Raw genomic sequence first — 21,288 nt, 5'->3', positions numbered from 1 at the left:
TGAATGGTGGTATAACACTTCCTTCCATACAGCAACAAAAATGACCCCATTTATGGCACTTTATGGGTATCAACCACCATCCATCACATCATATTTAAGAGAAAATTCTAAGGTTCAGGCAGTGGAACATCACATCGAACATCAACAACAAGTCCTCCAACTCTTAAAGGATAACCTCGTGTTGGCACAAAATAGAATGAAACAACAGGCAGATCAACATCGCAGTGAAAGAAGTTTTGATGTAGGTATTGGGTATTCCTACGGCTACAACCATATAAGCAAATGTCCCTAAAGCAAGCTAAGAAGGATAATAAATTATCACCAAAGTATTATGGTCCGTACAAGGTGTTGCAAAAGATTGGTACTATGGCATACAAATTGGAGCTTCCTGCAACTTCTCGATTGCACCCAGTTTTCCATGTTTCATGTTTAAAGAAGGTTATAGGCGACAAGCTCCCAATTCAAACAATATTGCCAGAACTTGACGAGGAAGGAAAAATTATATTGGAACCGGAAGCAGTCACAGAAACAAAAACTCGACAGCTACGAAATCGATCAATTTCAGAGTATCTTATCAAGTAGAAGAAAGAATCTGCTGAAGATTCTACATGGGAGGATGAGAATTTTATGCAGAAGTATCCAGAACTACTCAAGCGTTGAGGACAACACTTTTTTGAAGGAGAGGGACATGTTGGGTCCCTATAATACTAGTGATTACCCCATTACTATTGTAGTTATACCCCTTATTTATATTGGTGTGCCCCTATTACCCCCATATTGTTATTTCTGTGCCCCATAGAATCCCTCTATTGTTATTTTTGTGGCTTTATATTATTATTGTTAGGTCGGCTGGATTATATTGTGACTCCTTAGACTCCTATATATAGAAAGGAGGTTTTGTCATTTGAATCATCCAAGAATTGTTAATTTATGTAATGTAAAGGAGGTTGCCCCCTCGAAAAGGCTGAATTCTAAGGTGTTGATCTATCTTTTCTATCTTTTCTTGAGCTAGTTTCATAACAGTTTCTTCATGTTGATCTTTGGATTTTTCCTTCTTGACCTCAACTTTGTCCTTAGGGTGGTCATTGGCATTCATTCTCGAGATTCGCAAGTTTTCTTCAACTTCCACTGCTATCTCTTTAGCTTCTGTCAATGTGGAAGGTTTCTTGCCCCTTAATGCATAAGTTAGGTGGTCACCCACGAATTTTATGAATTTGTCAAGGATGTTGGCATTGGGGGGTTTTAAATGATCAGGGATATCGCTGATTACCTTATCAAATTTTTGAATGAATTCCCAGATGTCTTCCCTTCCCCTAGTTATTTGATAAAAAAAATTCAATGTTAAAGGTTCCTTGGGCATTGCATGACCATCTTCTCATGAATAGGTCCTCGAATTCATCAGAATCCTTTATGCATGTTGGGGGAAGACTAAGGTCCCATTATCTCGCTTGTCCTTCAAGTGATAAAGCAAAAAGCATCATGAGCCTATCTTCATCAAAATCATTCTAGGGGGCATGTGCCAATAGAATTATTTAACAAAGTCATGGGCACTCATTGTAGCATCGCCTTTGAATTTGGGTAACCATTAGAGTTGTATTTCTCAAGTAATAGTTTAGGATCATCACTCAACTTCAAAGGGGTGAAGACACCAACCAAATGTCTTTCACTCTTGGTCATATTGGGGTGTTCAGTGGTGGACCTAGTTGCCATCTCTGGGGTGGGATTACTAAGCTTTTCAAATTCAGGGAGAAGGGTATTTCTAACGGGTGATGGAGTTTGTTCTCCCCTTCTTGCAGCGACCCTAGTTAAGGGAGGAATATTGTCACCTTCAAGTAAAATAGGGGTTTGGACAACGAATGGAGTCGCCAAAGGAATATTTAGAAGTGTCATCAATGAATCAATTCCCCAATGATTCACTAGCGAGGTAGACCTACTCCCTCCCCAGCAACGACGCCAAAATGTTACCGCTCAAACTAACAGGGGTCCTAGAAGGGGATCCTAAAGGGGCAACTTTTAGGTCAAGGGCAACAACGAAGCTATAGCCCACTGTCACCTCACCTAAAGCTCCCTACTCTTTATGGACTTTCACCGATCGGATACCCAGTATATAGGGAAACAGTTATGAATGATGAGTCAACGTAATAAATATGACATGGTTCCAATGACCCTTTCCTAAGAGAAAGTTAAATTTAGGGTTTGCTTACTCTATAAGCAACATGTAGGGTTTCCTAGGGAAGGTTAATGAGGTTTTGAGGTTAGGTTTAAGGGGTATGGCTTATAAAGGAACTCCCTAATCCTCAAAATCCATGTGAAGCTTGACTTCCCAAGTGGCCTTTGAAGAACTGGATTTGATAAGGAATGGGACCACACGAGACCAAGTGGACCCCTGGTTAGGTCAAGGGGATAGGATTGAGCAATCAATGATGTACTTGACCTAATTAGGGAGGAGAAGGGGATCAAAGAAAGAAATTTTAATGAAAGGAAATGCAATGATCCCAATGAGGTTACTAGCCTAAGGAAACCAAGGGAAAAATTCGGTCTCAGAGCTAGGGCTTGGGATATCTTGCAATCCAATCGTTAGAGAAGGAGAAGGAGAAATATGTTTTTAAAGTTGATCACCATAGGAGGACCATTGCCTTGCTCTTTGGGAGAGATGGAGTCATGGAAGATTAAGGGTTTGGATTGATTTCCACTTCTCAAGGAGGCCTACAAAGCAATTTCTCTAGGAACTAGGGCTTAATGGAAGTAGCTTCAACGTCATTTATGCTTCGTTTAGCAATATTCGGTGACTTATCAAGACAAATTCAACAAGATTGTCTCTAGGAACATTCATTCATTCAAACATGGCTCACACATGATACAACACTACTTAGAGATCTAATTTCCACAATTACGTTCCAAGAAAAGCAACAAATTAATCCTAGCATAGTGAAAATCCCAATATCATGAATGCAGCAAGATAAATAAAAAGAATAACATTAACGTAGTACTTACATGTAAGAAGTGTTAATCTAGATTGTCATTGATATCAATATGGCACTAGCCGAGATGGAAAATATTGTTGAGATGCATGGTTCCAAATGATGATGTCATAAATCTTTTTTCATAGGAATGTCATCAATTAATATGTCAAGTCACTAATGAAGAAGTCTTAAGAAGTGCCAAGTGCCAAGTATTTAGAAGCCCTTGATGAAATATGGAGGACTACACTTGATGATGTCATATTCTTGACGAATGACCACAATTGATGATGGCACTTGATGAGGTCCTGATAACATGGTTGGAGATCATTTAATGGTTGGAAGATTATTTTGGAGTTATCCTAATGATGTTGCACTATGACTGCACTAATATATCATGACATTGTTCATGCGTCATGCTACATGGATGTTGCACTCCTACATAATGACTCTATGATCCTATGATGACATTGATAACAATGAAGAAGCCACGCTGTCCCAAACATTCTTCATGCTGTCCCAAACCTTTTATGCATAAAATTTAAGGACAGTCACAAAGAAAAATTATTTTGGACACCTTGGAGGCATCCTTTGAAAGTGGATCCTAGACCATATTAAAGAAAAAAAATTCCTCTTTCTAACGAGGCTTTATTTGCCCCGAAACTCCCAATAGTTTGTGAGATATTGAATTTTTAAGTTAAGGAAATTATTCCTAGCAGTGAGCCAACCTACACTCAGTCATACAAGTCGGCCTCACTTCAAATAGATGTGTCCCTTCAGTTATAAATGAAATCTCTATAAATAGATGTCTAAACACTTCATTTTGATCAGCAATTCAGGCAAGAATTCAGAGATACGAAGTACAAGAGAAGACAGAAGGCCAAGGAGAACAAGGAGACTATTGTTTAGGACAAAAAAAAGGATAATTCTGTTTGGGCATAAAATCTTGGTCGAAGTTGTCGTATTTTCCATGGTCGAAGCTGCCGTAGTTGCCGTGGTCAAAGCTGCCTTAGTTGTCGTGGTTGAAGCTGCCATATTTTCCATGGTCGAAGCTGTCGTAGTTTTCGTGGTCAAAACTGCTGTAGTTGTCATGGTCGAAGCTGCTGTAGTTGTCGTGGTCGAAGTTGTCGTGGTTGAAGCTGTTGTAGTTGTTGTGATTGAAGCTGCCATGGTCGAAGTTGTCATAGTTGTCGTGGTCATACTGTTGATTTATTGGGATTGGACAAATAGAGCTTGTTGAAGTCTCCTCTTGAGAACAGAATAGGGCAAAGTTGGAGAACTTTGTGAAGCATCATATTGAATATTTGTGGAGATCGTTGAAGACCATGATGCATTGAAGCCATTATGAGGTGACCTTGAAGAAAATTTGTTTGAGTAACATGAAGAGCAGTGGTGACACCTTCATGTGAAGAACAAGGTTGTCATTGATGATGTGACGTGGAGACTAATTGAAGGCGTAACTGAAGATTGATAGGGCTTGTTGATGAAAACATTGGGAGCCGTGAAGTATAACCAAACATACCTTGACAAAGTGAAGCTATAGGGTTGGAGCCCTTGGGGTTGTTGCCTCAAAATTGACAAGGTTGGTGCTTTGGAAAGTCCAAGTTGGTGCTTGGCAAATATAGGATTGATGTCCTTGGAGTTGGTGCTCCTAAACTCAAGGTTGGTGCCTTGGATAAGATAGGGTTGGAGCCCTAAAGGATTAGAGTCCTCAAGAAACCAGGTTGGAGCCTGAACCAGATATAGGGTTGGAGCCCTTGAGGTTGGTGCCTCAAAATTGACAAGGCTTGAGCCTTGGAAGTCCAAGTCGGTGCTTGGAAAATACAAGTTGGAGTCTGGGAGATTGAAGATCGATGTCTTCACCTAGGGTTGGAGCCCTACACATATTGTACTTGATTTATTGAAGAAATTAATAAAAGCATTTATTCTTATTGTTCATTCTGTTTTCTAAATATAAGTGATCTAACTAGTAAAAGTAACAATTGAAAAGAAATATTGATTCACCCCCCTCTCAGTATTTCCAACAATTGGTAACAGAGCCAATACCTTCACTCAAAGCCTAACATCTTGAAGGTTGATCATTAGAACACAAATGGTGAAGCCAAGAAAGAAAGTCTCCAATCTTCCTAAAGATGTGTCTCCCTCAACCACCGAAATTGAAGTCAATCAATTTATGAAGGCTCCATTGTTCAATGGAAACTTTGATATATGGGAGGCAAGAATGAGGAATTTCTTAAAGACTCAAGGCATTGAAGTCTGGAAATCGGTGATTGTTGATAGCATGATGGATGGAGAATCCAAGGAACATAATACAAGAGCAATGAAAGCAATCTTGAATGGGCTACCTGATTCTATGAAGACCAATTTTGAAAAATGTTTGTCAGCAAAAGGCATATGGGATAAAATTCATGATCTTCACTCAAAAGGAGCATTGACAATGATCTCTAGTCAAGAAAATGACGGAAAACAAGAAGGAAATACAAAGCCCATCAAGGAAGGTGAAGATAAGAGTGATAACATCAAGGCTAAAGAAGACCTAGAAGATGAAGAGAATGAAAAATATTTTGAAGAAGATCTCCTCACTAAACTTATGGCTACCATGGAAGAGATTAACAATTTGAAAAAGGAAAATGAGGAACTTAAGAAGAAAGTGCAAGTTGGTGACCAGGACAAGACAAGGAAGGAAGTTGACCTTGTCAAGCTTCAAGTACAAGAAAGAGATGAGGAGCTCGCTAAGATTAAGGAAGAATTTCATCAAAACAAGAGAAAGCATCATGAAGAAGTCATATCTGTGACAAATCAATTGGATAAGGCAAAGAAACGGGAAGATACCTTGTTAGGCCACCTTGAACAAAGGCACAAAAGCTTGAACAAACTTGAAGCAGAGATTGGTCAATACAAGGAAAAAGTCTCCTCCCTTAGATCTCAACTAGAAGAAGCAAGGAAACAAGCACAAGGAGCTCAAAAGGTTATGGAAGATTTGACATTCATAGAAGGACAAGTTGATGAAGTAGAAAAGGAGAGAAACACCATGATATGCTAACTAGAAGAAAAGGATGATGACATCACCAAGTTAAAATCAGAAATCACTTCTTTTAAAGCCCAATCATGTGAAGCATCCAAGATGATGGAAGAAATGAAGAAGTAACTAGTTATGAAAGATGAAGATTGTGAAAAGTTGAAAGGAGAAATTGTCTTTCTTAAAAAGGAAGTTGACTTGCTGAATAAGAACTTGAAAAGCTCTCAAACCCTAGATGACATCTTAAATCATCAAAGGTCTCCCCTTGATAAATCAGGTCTTGGCTATGCAAGTGAATCCTCAAGCAAAAATGATGCAAACCCTAATGCTTCAAACAACAAGGATGTGAGGAAGCCTGGAAGAAATGTTGATGCTCCCAATTCCAACAAAGGCAAGGAGAAGAGTCAAGACAACTATGGAAGAAACCTTCCTCCAAGAAGAAATGCAGATGGTGTCAAGGATGCAAGAAGCAATGGTTATCATCAAAGGATCCCAAGGCAAAAAGACTTCAGAAGTACATCAAGGAAACCTTCTTCTCCCAGGTACCAAAGTATATTTCTTGGTTATTGCTATTCTTGTACAAACTTTGGGCACATGGCAAAAGATTGTAGGGCATATCACAAAGATAATTATAATGTTCCTCGTCAATATCCGAGAAGCAATTTTGCAAGAAGTCATGAATTCTTATTCATGAACAACATAGAGTGCTTCAAGTGTCATAACATTGGACATATGGCATGTAATTGTAACTTGACTTGGGCACCTACTCAAGATAGAACTATGCCAGAAAATAAATTTACACAAGTATGGAGAAGGAAGCAAATACAATCCGAAAATCTCTTGAACTCTCTAGCCAACAACACATGTTGTTGACCTGATCTTCGACAATCTAAGCATTTGATGGGGAAACTCTGCCAAAAGGAAGACCATGCATATAGTTAGGGGGAGCTTATGATGATTAGGCATTCTTACAGAAGCCATCCATGAATGAGTCTTATGAAATCCTTGATGAGCTATATGGACAATCATTCTTTGATAGATCATTTCTCAGGAACACTCCTTGAAGAATATAATCCTTACTCATCCGATGGATTATTATTGAAGATCTCTTCCACTTGATCATTAGCAAGTAATCTTTCATGAGGGGGAGTTGGTTCATCACATGAAGGAATTTAAGCACATCTATCATGGACCACATTGCCAGAAAGAAGAGCACCATGACAGGGGGAGTAACATACCTATGAAGAACTACTATTCGTAAAGAGAAGAAGCAGCTTGACAGGGGGAGAACTTGGGCACACAGTTTGCCACTAATGTCAAAGGGGAAGAGAATGTTGAAAGGGAAAGGGTATTGCCATCAATGACAAAGGGGGAGAGAATGTTGAAAGGGAAAGGGTATTGCCATGAATGACAAAGGGGGAGATTGTTAATCTAGGTTGTCATTGATGTCAATATGGCACTAGCCGAAATGGAAAATATTGTTGAGATGCCTGGTTCCAAATGATGATGTCATAACTCTTGTTTCATAAGAATGTCAACAATTAATATGTCAAGTCACTAACGAAGAAGTCTTAAGAAGTGCCAAGTATTTAGAAGCCCTTGATGAAATATGGAGGACTACATTTGATGATGGCACTTGATGAGGTCTTGATAACATGGTTGGAGATCATTTGATGGTTGGAAGATTATTTTGGAGTTATCCTAATGATGTTGCACTATGACTGCACTAGTATATCATGACATTGTTCATGCGTCATGCTACATGGATGTTGCACTCCTACATAATGACTCTATGATCCTATGATGACATTGATAACAATGAAGAAGCCAAAGAATGAAGAAGCCACACTGTCCCAAACATTCCTCATGCTGTCCCAAACTTTTTATGCATAAAATTTAAGGACAGTCACAAAGAAAAATTATTTTGGACACCTTGGAGGCATCCTTTGAAAATGGATCCTAGACCATCTTAAAGAGGATTTTTTCCTCTTTCTAACGAGCCTTTATTTGCCCCGAAACTCCCAATAGTTTGTGAGATATTAAATTTTTAAGTTAAGGAAATTATTCCTAGCAGTGAGCCAACCTATACTCAGTCATACAATTCGACCTCACTTCAAATAGACGTGTCCCTTCAGTTATAAACGAAATCTCTATAAATAGATGTCTAAACACTTCATTTTGATCAGCAATTCAGGCAAGAATTCAAAGATATGAAGTACAAGAGAAGACAAAAGGCCGAGGAGAACAAGGAGACTATTGTTTAGGACGAAAAAAAAGGATAATTCTATTTGGGCATAAAATCTTGGTCGAAGCTACCATATTTTCCGTGGTCAAAGCTGCCATAGTTGTCGTGGTCGAAGCTGCTGTAGTTGTCATGGTCGAAGCTGTAGTAGTTGCCATGGTTGAAGTTTCCATAGTTGCTGTGGTTGAAGCTACCGTAGTTGTCGTGGTTGAAGCTGCTGTATTTTTCGTGGTCGAAGTTGTCGTAGTTGCCATGGTCAAAACTGTCGTAGTTGTCGTGGTCGAAGCTGCCATAGTTGTCGTGGTCGAAGTTGTCGTAGTTGCCGTGGTTGAAGCTGCCGTAGTTGTCGTGGTTGAAGCTGCCGTGGTCGAAGTTGTCATAGTTGTCATGGTCAAAGTGTTGATTTATTGGGATTGGACAAATAGAGCTTGTTGAAGTCTTCTCTTGAGAACATAATAGGGCAGAGTTGGAGAACTTTGTGAAGCAGCATATTGAAGATTTGTGGAGATCATTGAAGACCATGATGCATTGAAGCCATCATGAGGTGACCTTGAAGAAGTTTTGTTTGGGTAACATGAAGAGCAGTGGTGACACCTTCATGTGAAGAACAAGGTTGTCATTGATGATGTGATGTGGAGACTAAGTGAAGGCGTAGCTGAAGATTGATAGGGCTTGTTGAAGAAAACATTGGGAGTCGTGAAGTATAACCAAACATACCTTGACAAAGTGAAGCTATAGGGTTGGAGCCCTTGGGGTTGGTGCCTTGGAAAGTCCAAGTTGGTGCTTGGCAAATATAGGATTGATGTCCTTGGAGTTGGTGCTCCTAAACTCAAGGTTGGTGCCTTGGATAAGATAGGGTTGGAGTCCTGAAGGATCAGAGTCCTCAAGAAACCAGGTCGGAGCCTGAACCAGATATAGGGTTGGAGCCCTTGAGGTTGGTGCCTCAAAATTGACAAGGTTGGAGCCTTGGAAGTCCAAGTCGGTGCTTGGAAAATACAGGTTGGAGCCTGGGAGATTGAAGATCGGTGTCTTCATCTAGGGTTGGAGCCCTACACATATTATACTTGATTTATTGGAGAAATTAATAAAAGCATTTATTCTTATTGTTCATTTTGTGTTCTAAATATAAGTGATCTAATTGGTAAAAGTAACAATTGAAAAGAAATATTGATTCACCCCCCTCTCAGTGTTTCCAACAAGAAGAATATATCCAATCACCATGATAGGCCAATCATAGAAGCTCCAACACAAAGAAGATTATCCAAACATCAAAATTCATCCATTCATCCCAAAAATCTCATCCTCAAAAGATAGCAAAAGTCTCACAAGTAGATATGATCCAATGCAAGTGATGATGAGAGAATGAATCAACTCATCATCTATTTATACAATGCCTAATGAATTTGATTTAGCCAATTTTGGCCTAATATAGCCCCTAAAATAAAATAATTTGCATAATAACAACCCTTTGGTGACAAGCCCACCAAACTAACTCAATAATAAAGGAGTAAGCCTCTCAAGAGGGTCGAATGATTAATAACATGTGTTGTTGGGCCTTATAAGAGGCCTAATGAAGTCCATAGGTGCCATAATATGAAATAGGACTCCCAAAACTAGTCGACAAGGGGTTGGCCCCTTGTTCTCCAAGTAATAAACATGTGGTGCTCCGAAATGGATGTGGGGGCACACAAGTGTCCTTGTGGATCTCCAAACAAATCGAAGATGCCTATAGATCATTTGCAAGGGCTACGATGATGGTATAAGTGATGCCACATCATCATATAGATCCTGGACCATCTACCAAGTGTATGGTGTAACTGTGGAGCCGGTTGGGCATGGTGAACCAGGTGCATCTTCCTTGTCCAATAGGTGAACCACGAGCAATCTCTGAATGACTCTGGGGATCCATGGAATGTTGTCTACTGTTGTGGAGTTCCATGGCTCTCTACACACACCCTACATGTGCCAATGTAGCCCTCTCGAGGATTAGGACCCCATATAGGGAGACCAAACCCAAGATGGAAATCATCTGCAATCCTACATAAGATCCAATGTGTCCCCTTGCCTTCCAATATACCAAGTCATTAAAGAAATCAAGTAAAAGAGTTTACAAACCATGGAAAATAGGTGGGCACTTCATAATGGCATGCCCTTCTATAGTGGGCTTTGGCATGTGCTAATGTCTCCCAACTCCAAGGTGGGTTAACCAAACACCCTATTAGGTGGCTTATGCTTCTAAAGGGGCTGGTAAGTCCATGGTACATCCTTCAAATGGTGGTGGCATGTGATAAAGTGATGGAATAGAGTAGGGGATGAAGGGGAATCCTAGCTCACATCCCATGGTACAAGGGTAGTTAATAAAAGGGAAGCCCACAATTGGGTAAATGATGTGTAGGAGGGAGCAATCGTGGTACATGAGTTACCCCGACCTTGATTTTTCGAACCTTCTTCATATGCCTTTTGCCTTTTATTATTTTTCTTTGGTTAACTGCTTGGGGCTCAAAGGAATGAGAGTATGATGTGTGAAGTATAACAGTGGATACCCCCTTTACAGTGGGGCAGTTCATCGCCTACCAGGGGTTGGGACAATCACGAGTTCCTGAATGATAGAGGAGGCTCATCTAGGGCCTATAGAAACCACGGTGATGGCCATGGAAGGGGGTAGAGCTCACGTATTGGCTTTTGCCCATGTGCTAAATGTGTTTGTTCCAACAATCTTTTGCATTTTGTGGTACAATTTTCGATTGAATGTGGTAAATTATGATTTTTTTTTTCTTTTTCATTGTACCAACCTACAGGCATCATTCTATGCCCAACCCAAGGTGTGGGAAGAGGGAAGCGGGAGGTTGACCCTTTGTGGACCTAGTGGAGGAATCTGGACGCAGGTGGGAGGAGTGATGAATGGGATTATAATGAGCGGAAGGGGAGTGATATATATGGATCGGAGAGTGATAAGTGTGCCTTAGTCTTGTTGTGGGTGATATCCTTAGGAGAAAAAATTTCTTCAAGATGGCCCTCAGCCGGCAACCCCTTGTAGCCACCAACTATCTCGTTGTGCCATTTTCTCTGCCATCTGAGGCAGTCATGTGGTCCCTAACCCATCTGTCATGATTGTATGTTTGAAGGTGGGCCTCCCGAACCTGAAGGTATGCCTTGTCATTTGGTAATTGAGTATTGTAGTTCGCTTATCATGAACACTTCTGGGTATGGATTAATGGGGGGATTCGGCGAAAAGAATGGGCTAGGCCTGTGCTTTTGTCTCCTGGACCTTTTTTGTATATTAACCTTGGATTCTAGTCCCATGGGATCTCTTTTACTAACCATTTGGCTATAGGGATGGTATTTCATGAGAAACACTAATTTTGGTTGTGTGGTCTAGATCCCTCATCCACATCATTGGTTGCTAGATTCTCTCTCATTAACCTAGGATAGGTCCACTTGGTCGCATGTGGTCTCATACTTTGTGGAATGACAATTATTCAAGAACCATTCGGGAAGTCAGGTTCAATAAGAATGTTAGGATTGTGAAACTGCTTTACAATGCATATTCCTCTAACCTAACGCTCATATCCTCACCCCCCTTATCCTAGAAATCTTATTACCTTGCTTGAAGAGCAAGTAAGCTCCATTCTTAACCCCCTTCTAGGAAAAGGATCATTAGGGTTATTCATATCCATTTGTTGACTCTTCCTTCACAAGTGACTTCCATATACTGGTTCTCCTCCCAATGGTGAAAGTCCATAAAGAGTAGGGAGTCTTAGCTGAGGTGACAGTGGGCTAAGTCTCCATTTGTTGCCCTTGGCCTAGCAATTGTCCCCTTTAGGTCCCCCGCTAGTTTGAGCGGTAACAAGTCTAAACCACTATGTACCACTGGGAAGTCATGGTGGGTAGTGTAATCATATCCCTTCCATAATTGACATTTTCCGTTAAATACTCTCACACTTCCATCTCATATATAAAAATAAATCTTCCTCTAACCGATGGTTAATTTACAAAAGATTCTAGAAAAGGGTCATGAAGAAAGATAAAGAAAAAATGCAAGCTTAAAAAAAGTCAAATCGAGCTAATAAAGGCTAAAGAGGTGAAGAGAAAAATAAATTAAAAGAAGAAACTACTTCATCATGCCCCCCCTGGCAAGTCATAAGAGCAGAATGCTTATCTAAAGAAAAAATGACTTAGAAAAAATAATGAAAGGGGAAGTCTGTGTCGGCTGAAGTAGTAAAAGCTCCCTCTCACAAGGTTTTGCAAATGATTGATGACTCCTAACCACAGTTTTGCAAGTGAATGATGACTCCTAGACACATTTCTTGGGCTGATTTGTATATTTGGTTGGACAGAAGTCAAATATATACTGCTATAATTTATATTTCAGATTCAGCCCAAGGGGTTAAAAATCACAGGGAAAAGATCTAAAGAACCTCAAGTTTAATGGAATTTCTGAATTTGCATTGAACTGTGATTTCTCAAACATTCTCCATTTAGAATGTGACACCTTAACTAGCTTTGCTTTCATAGCCTGGAACCAAGTTACCCCTTGAGGGCATGGAATACCCCACACTGAACATTATTTATAGGGTTGGGGAAGTTATGCAAGCTGTAAGTGTATCCCCTGGTTAGTATGCTTTGTGTCAAGTAATCCTTTACAGTTTGCCTTCCTTACAGGGTTTTCTTTTCCTTTTTTCCCATAATCCCCTACTTTGTGATTTTCATATGTGGGAGATACTTTAGGTGCTCATTTCATGTTGTCAATAATGGAAATACTTTTGTGTGTCTCTTTGACCTAGTTTGGTGATTGGTGGACATATATAAAATTTCATTCTTACGTTCAAATCAAAACATATTGCCATTCAATCCCAAAGCTCATTTCTCGCCCACCTTTTATTGACTATAATGCTTATTGTAGTTTCTAGTCTCTTCCAGTTATTTTGGTATTTGGTAGACATTAATATAAATTTCACCAATTTCCATTTATTTCTATCATGCAAGCATTATAAACACTATGTATGTATCTATAATGTATTATAATAACAATGAAAGTGAAAGCAACATCTTATCTCTCAATAGACCTGGTCACAATCCTTTACTCACCGATATGTGGATTTGCTGATTCATGTATCACAAATGCAAGAGATGCACCAACCTAACATGATAAAAATGACTCAATGTTTAGAATATTTACTAGTTACAAAAATCAAATAACGGCAAGCATAATCAATATAAAGAAAATTTACATTTCTACAAATATAAAATCACATAAAACCATAATCATGGATAAGAAAATCCAGCTTTTGTATACTAACCCTAAGCATTTAAATATCATTTCTCCAATGGGCTTGGTAAAATTGACCCAGTGTTTCTACATTTGCCACTGCTTTCATATAGATAAATGCCAAAAGTCACTTTTTGAACTTCAAAATTTCTCAGCATGTGCTTAGAAAAAGGGGATATATATATATAATATATATATATATAATTGTCATCAAATATGCTAGAGTTTAATATATCGCACACCATACATAAATGCCTTCTAACACATGGCTTTTATTAGTGGTACAAATCTAATATCCTCATTTTTTTCAAGATATTTAAACTTCCATCAAATGGGAAAGGCTAAAATATATTTCTAAATTTAATGGTATAATACCGACATATTGCAAGTGTTTTCATTCTTCCTATTACCCTCTTTCAGCATGGGTACATATGAGCAGATTCATTTTTGGCAACACCATTGTAAGCCCAAGGAATACAAGTCTAAAGCCTTGTAAAAGTTCAGAGGGATGATCTTTATGTGAGAGTTTGTTCTAGATCCCTGATGTGCAGACGGTCATGGTCGGTCTTCTTAGCTTCATTTCCATGGTGCTTAGTTTTATGGCACTGTAGACATCCCCTTGGTAGGTGGAAACTCCCTCAAGTGACAAGCAAATTAATGTCTTGGGGTGGTATGTGAGCATTGTGGAGGTGGACTTATTAGGACTCATGATTTATGGGACCACTTAGTGCTTAGCCCTATAAAGGTGTTTGCTTATTGTACATTTCCCCTTCATTATTCCTTTGGTCCTGAAACACCTACATATTCCCACTTGGTTGTAATATTAAGTCTATAGGCATTCCTTCGCCTTGGTGCCTTCATCACGTCATGGTTTTTCAATATGGCATTCTCACATTTTCCAATAGTTTGTGGTTCTTGAGGTAGTTTGCAGATTTTAATGCACAGGTTCCAGGGGGGTCTTTGCTCAAAGGGCTCAGAAGAAACAGCAATTTTTTTTCTTCTTGTGCCCCATGAAAATTTCTAGAATTGGTGATCTAGGAGGAAGATATGCTTAATCAAAGGGAGTCATCCTACTTTCATGGCATGTGTGAATTTCTAGAGGCATTTGAAGGTCATTCCTTGGTCAAATAGGGCCAGTGAGTGGTTAATTGGCATCTACAATTTTTTTATACAAAAACCTAGGTTCTGAATTTCTCATGCAAGCAAGGGCATTCAAGATCTACACATTGGGTCTATTTTTCTATGAGGTTATTGTTAATTTTAGGTATGTTCTATGCTTAGAGCAATTTATTTCAATTTTCACAATTAGCTCAATATCTTTTACAGATTAGCAATCACATCAGCATTAAAGTAAACTGCAGATAGAACATAAACATAAATCGCAGAAGACAAGCCAAGACAAGAGGACACAAGATGTGGCGCTATCTAGGGACAAACCCCAATGTGGGGAAACCCTTGATCAATTCTTCTTATATGTTCTTCAATAGTTCAGCACAGAGAGAGAGAGATAGTACGTTTACAACAAAAGTCAACACTTTGACTTATCTAGATAAGAGCATAGATCATCTCTAAGAAGATGATACATGAGATCAGTTGAAGACATGCTGCTTCAACTGATTCTCCAATGTGACTCCTCCACCTATCGTTGTGCTGTCTTTCATCATCATGTTGCACCTCATCGCGCTGCACCATGCTGCACCCATCATCACTATGCTGCATCTCATCATGTTTCATTAATCATGATTGTACCCATCACTATACTACATTATGTGCCATTGCTACATCATGTTGCCGTACTGACCTATGCTCTGGTTGCAGCTTGCTTGCTTGTTGTCCTTAGCATTATTGTTGTTGCACGCTAGCTGTAACATTGCATGCTTAGTGTATTTGCTGCTACATACCATACAACTATCCCAATGTTAGTTAGCTGTCCCTTGCATGCTACTCTCCTTCAGAGATAGATGCTCCGACAGTTCCCGATAGTTTCGGCAGTTCCGTTTGTTCCCGACAGTTCCCGACAGTTCCGACTGTTCCAACAGTTCCTCGCAGTTCCGGGTAATTCCAGCAGTTTCGACAGTTCTGACAGTTCCCAGCAGTTCCAACAGTTCTAGCAATTCCCGACAGTTCCAGTAGTTCCGGCAGTTCCAATAGTTCCCGAAAGTTCTGGCAGTTCCCAACAGTTCTTGCCAGTTCCAGCAGTTGCCACAGTTCCCAGCAATTCTGGCAGTTCCGGCAGTTCCCAGTGGTTCCGGCAGTTCCTGGCATTTCCCAGCAGTTCCGGCAGTTCCCACTAGTTCCGGCAGTTCCCGTTTTTTCCTTCTAGATTAGGGCAGCGTTATCCCTTAGGATCTCTCCTCCTACTAAATCCCAAAGACAAGTAGAGAGGAAGAGATCCCAATTGTGTTGAAAATGACTTGAAGGCCACCTCTATTTATACTAAAACGTTGAGCAGAAGTGGGGTTTATTTGGTTGCTGGCCGACCTTGATGAATTGTCCCATAACACAAATAAATTCATATCTCCATGAATACTTATCGGAATCGAATGATCTTTAGATCAATCCTACACCTTTCGATGAGAGGGATCCAAGAAAAATATCATCCTCCATTAATAAGATGACCCACATGGAGTTTGGCCCTAGTTGCCAATTTTAACAGCTATACACACATGTGGGGCTATGAGTGCCATCCAACTCATTCAAGGGAACTTTTGGACCAAGGAAACTTGAAAAGTCAAGGAAGCATAAGCCTTCAATTAAGGTGAAAGGCAAATTAGCTAGGATAGAGGAAGAAAGCACCTATTTCAAAGTCAAATGGACCAAGCTGACTTCACAAGGGAGATCTTTGAGGATTAAAGAGCAAGATAAGGATTCCAAGTCAAGCAAGGAAAGCATTGGACAAAAGGAGGAACTTCACCATCAAATCACCTAAAGTCAAGCAAGGGATTATTCAAAGCAAGTCAAGGGTCAATATCCAAACAAGTTTCAAGGGAAGCCACCCATTCTACTAGTTGTTAGTTTTTGTAGCATCAGATGTGTTCTAGCCATGAAATTTGGTGGAGATGCCAAAATACATGAGACCTCCAAAACCCAGAAATCGTTTCTGGAAATTCCACCTAGAAGTGCCTCAATTAGATTATTAACCGTTTTTTAATATTTCCTAAGTCTAAACTTAGGGAATATGGTTAATTAATCAATATTAATTGAGATAAGGCGAGAATAGCCTAGAAACTCACACAGATCGATCCAGAGATTATCCTAACCATCGATTATGTTTTAATCTTGGCCATTGGTGCTCCAACAAAACATTATAAGAGGAGGTCGATGTGGTGATGGAGAAAACATATTGGAAACCTCTAGAAGTTCGATTTCTTGACAAATCAGTTTCCAGAGTAGCAACAATCAGTTGCCAGAGAAAGACAGAGATAGAAGCAATGCGTGAGGGGTGTTACCCACCATTTTGTGGGAGATATCCCTAGATTTTTTTTTTCTAGAAGATGGTCCTTAAGCGGTAACCCCTTGCAGCCACCAACTAGCTCATTGTGCCACTTTTTTGCCACCTAAGCTAGGCATGTGCCCCCTCACCCATCTGTCATGGTCGTATGTTTGAAGGTGGGCCTCCCAAACCTGAAGGTATGCCTTGTGATTTGGTAATTGAGTATTGTAGTTTACTTATCATGGAAACTTGTGGGCATGGATGGGCTAGGTTTGTGCTCTTGTCCCTTAGACCTCTTTTGGATGTTAACCTTGGACCCTAGTCTCGTGGGATCTCTTTTACTTACCTTTGGGCTTTAGGGATGGTACTTCATGGGAAACCCTGATTTTGGTTGTGTGGTCCTGTTCCCTCATCCACATATATCACTCCCCTTCTGCTCATGATAACCCCATTCATGATTCCTCCCATCTGGGTCGGCATTCCTCCACTGGGTCCACATAGGGTTAGCCTTCTCCTTCCACTTGCCCACACCTTGGGGTGGGCCTGGAACAATGCCTTGGAGGTTGATGCAGTTGAAAACAAAGTAAAAGCATAATTGGCCACATTCAATAGGAAAATGTACCACAAAATGCAAAACATGGCCCAAACAAATACATTTAACACGTGGGCAAAAGCCATTACATGATATATACCCTATTATCATGGCCATCACCCTGGTTCCTACAAGCCCTAGATAAGCCTCCTTTATCATTCAGTAACCCATGATTGTCCCAACCCTTGGTGGGCAATGAACTGTTATACCCTAAAGGGGGTATCCATTGCTATACCTTACACATCATGCTCTTATCCTTTGAGCCCCAAGCAGTGAATTAAAGAAAAATCATAAAGGGCAAAAGGAATATAAAGAAGGGTGGAAAAATCAAGGTCGAGGCACCTCATGTACCACGATTGCTCCCTCCTATACATTATATACTCAAGTGTGGGCTTCCCTTTTGCTAGCTACCCTAGTACCCCAGCATGTGGCCCAGGGATGCCCCTTTTCATTCCTTACTCTATTCATCTCTTTATCACATGCCACCACCCTTTGAAGGATGTACCTTGGACATACTATCCCCTTTAAAGGTAGAAACCACCTAATAGGATACTTGGTTAACCCCATTTGGAGCTTGGAGACATTAGCACATACCAAAGTCCACTATGGAAGGAAATGCCATTATGAAGTGCCCACTTGTTGTCCATTGTTTGTAAGCTCTTTAACTTGATTTCCCTTGATGACTTGTTGTACTGGAAGGCCAGGGGATCCATTGGATCTTATGCAGGATTGCAAATGGCCTCCATTTTGGTTTTGGGTCTCCCTATACAGGGTCTTAACCCTCCCAAGGGCTACATTGGCAAATGTAGGGTGTGTTGAGAGACATGGACCTCCATAGCAGTAAGAGGCACTCCATGGGTCCCAAGAGATGTTCAAAGATTGCTCGAGATTCACCTATTGGACAAGAAAGATGCACCTGGTTCACCATGCCCAATCGACCCCATAGTTGTACCATACACTTGGCAGATGACCTAGGACTTGTATGCTGATGTGGCATCACTTACACCATCATTTGAGCCCTTACAGATGGTCTACAAGCATCTTCAACCTACTTGGAGGCCCATGAGGTTACTTGTGTGCCCTCACACCCATTGGGAGCACCACAGGTTTATTATTTGGAAAACAAGGGGCCAACCCCTTGTCCACTACTTTTGGGAGTCCTATTCATCATTGTGGCACTTATGGACTTCAACAGGCTTCTTAGAAGGCCCAACGACATGTACTATTTATCATTCGACCTCTTGAGAGGCATATTCTTTTGTTTATGAGCTAGTTTGGTGGGTTTGTCACCAAATGCTAGTTGTTTTGCACATTATTTTATTTTAGGGGCTAATGTAGGCCCAAGTAGCTAAATCGAACTCATTAGAGATGTATAAATAGAAGTGATGAGGATTCACTTTATGATCATCACTTGGATTTGGAACTAGTACCTCTTTAGAGATTTTCACTATCCTTTTTGGAGGACGAATTTTTGGAGCATGGAATGAATTTTGATATTTGGATAAATTTCATGTCTTGGAGCTTCTTGATGGCAAGTTTTTTGGATGGTTGGATATATTCTTATACATGTAAGTACATTTTAATGCTATTCTTTCTTTCTAATTTTGTCACATACATTGTTGCTGGCATTTTGCTATACTAGGGCTTATTCGCTGCATCTCTTATGCCAAGTTGTGGAAATTTTGTTTCTGGATAGTGAATGCTTCATGTATGGGCCATGTATAATGAATGAATGTTTCCTAGGGATGCTCCATTACTGAACTTCATCTTCACAAGCCATTTATCTCGCAAAACAAAGTATAAAGTCTTTGAAGTTGCTTCTATTGTTGTCCTAGTGCCAAGCGAAGTTGTCTTTGAGCCCTCCTTGACCTAGAAAATTCAAAGGTCCATAGCACAATTCTACTTGACTCCAATCTCCCCAAAGGATTAGCCACTGGTGCATCCAAAGGTGATCACCTTAAACCTATTTTCCTTCTCCCCTTTCCTCTTCTCTAGGTCACCTAGGGAATTAATTATCTCATGATCTAGTTATCGAAATACTTCGAGTTTTGGTCCACAACTGCGTTGGTGTGTCATCAAGAAGCCCTCCAAATTTCATGAGATTCCGACGATGGGATCTTGAGATATTGCAAGCCCTAGTTCAAAGACCAATTCTTGCCCTTGGTTTCCCTTAGGCTAGAATCCTCATTGGGATCCTTGCATTGCCTTTCATTAAAAATTCATTCCTTGATCCCATTCTCCCTCTAGAATAGTCAAACATATCATTGGTTGCTAAACTCTTCCCCCTTGACCTACCCCCGGGTCCACTTGGTCCCGTGTGGTCCCATACACTATTAAAGGTAATTCCTCAAGGATCACTAGGAATCCAAGCTTTCAAGAGAATTTCAAGGCCTAGGAGCCTGCATTATAAGATACATACCCTAAACCTAAACCTTCAAATTACCCTTAAGCCCTTCTTTGAGAGCTTTAAGCCTTGCCTCCAAAGCAAGCAAGCCACATATTTGAGCCTCTTTTGTGAATATGCTTCTAGGATCACCCCTCACTCTATCATTGGTCTATCCATTTAGTGATCCTCATCATAATGGGTCTCCTCCCTGATGATTTATGATAGCATCGGATGTGCTCTAAGCCTCAGAATTTGCAGGGAGGCTAGGACACTTGTATTCCACAATACCCAAAAATCTTTTTGGGAAATTCCACCCAGAGACAGTTTTGTTAAAATAATTAATTATTTTTTAATGGGTGGCTAAGTCTAAACTTAGGAAATTAAAAAAATTAAAGGGTAGTAATTAAACAGAGGGTGAAACTTCTAAAAGAAGACGAGGATCAAGTCTATATGATCTGGGCCATTGATTAGAATCTAATCTAGGTCGTTGATTACTCAACTGGAGGATTATAAGGACTTCGATGGGCATTTGGAAAACACACCAGGCAGATACTCAGTTACTCAAGTAAGATCAATTTTCTCACCGGTCAAAGTTCGGCAAGAGGAAATCAAATCAGAGGGAGAGTTGCAGGTGAGGAGAGAGGGCATCAACATCAGTCGGGACTGCAGGGGCAAAACAAAGACGCATAGCAGAGGAGGGACAATGTAGAGTCTATGACACGGAAGAGGGATAGCGCTGAGTTTGTGACGTTGGGACTGCGTAGTCCCTACGTAGAAGCTGATACAGTGAGACGCACAGGGGGCAACAGGTCCTCTTCGGAGTCAGAATCTCACTGAGAAGCGTGAGAATATCGTCTGTAAAATTTCTCACAGAAATTCCTCTTCTATTCTGCTGGTTGTATCTTGTACATGAGATTTTCGATGAAGATCAATAAAGAAACCCTCATCTACTGCACCAGTTTTCCCACATTGGGTTTTTCCAGGGACTATTGTCCAAAAATAACTGTGTCATTGTGATTACACTTGTTCTAGTATTTTTCCATGCATTTACTTTCCACAGTATTTTAATTGTGAAGAATGTAGTAGAATTTATTTCGATATTTGTTGTAGAAACACTGTGAATAACTTATTTCTGAATTAATAAGTAGAAGAAATAATATCAGTCATTGCAGTTGGATTTCTATTTAGAAATTTTCACATGGTATCGAAGCTGAGTTATGCAAGAGTGCAAACTGGAAGAGCCAGCGTTGAAAAGGAGGGAATTTGAAATTGTTGCATTGGCAGAAAATCGAATCCACAGAGGAATTGTGCAGTCCAGTCTAGGAGGGAATTTTTTTATAGGAAAATCTCTCTTTGAGAGAGTCAACAAAGAAGAAGATTTCCACAT

The 21,288-nt window shown here is 40.1% G+C and overlaps 1 protein-coding gene across 5 annotated transcripts in view; it reads right to left on the bottom strand.

The window, feature by feature from the left end:
• LOC149218003 (sulfate transporter 4.1, chloroplastic-like) overlaps window positions 1-21,288 on the bottom strand; it is a 290,950-nt gene that overhangs the window by 48,204 nt on the left and 221,458 nt on the right. For all 5 annotated transcript variants that reach the window (XM_089383729.1, XM_089383730.1, XM_089383727.1 and 2 more), the window contains one exon: window positions 13,310-13,361. In XM_089383729.1, the coding sequence (XP_089239855.1) occupies window positions 13,310-13,361 (52 nt within the window). The remainder of the gene's footprint in view (window positions 1-13,309; window positions 13,362-21,288) is intronic.

The sequence above is a fragment of the Pinus tabuliformis genome, chromosome Q (assembly GCF_031772625.1).
Source record: "Pinus tabuliformis cultivar Carrire ecotype Pingquan chromosome Q, CPIR1, whole genome shotgun sequence".
Lineage (NCBI taxonomy): Eukaryota > Viridiplantae > Streptophyta > Pinopsida > Pinales > Pinaceae > Pinus > Pinus tabuliformis.
This window is presented reverse-complemented; position numbering and strand designations above follow the sequence as displayed.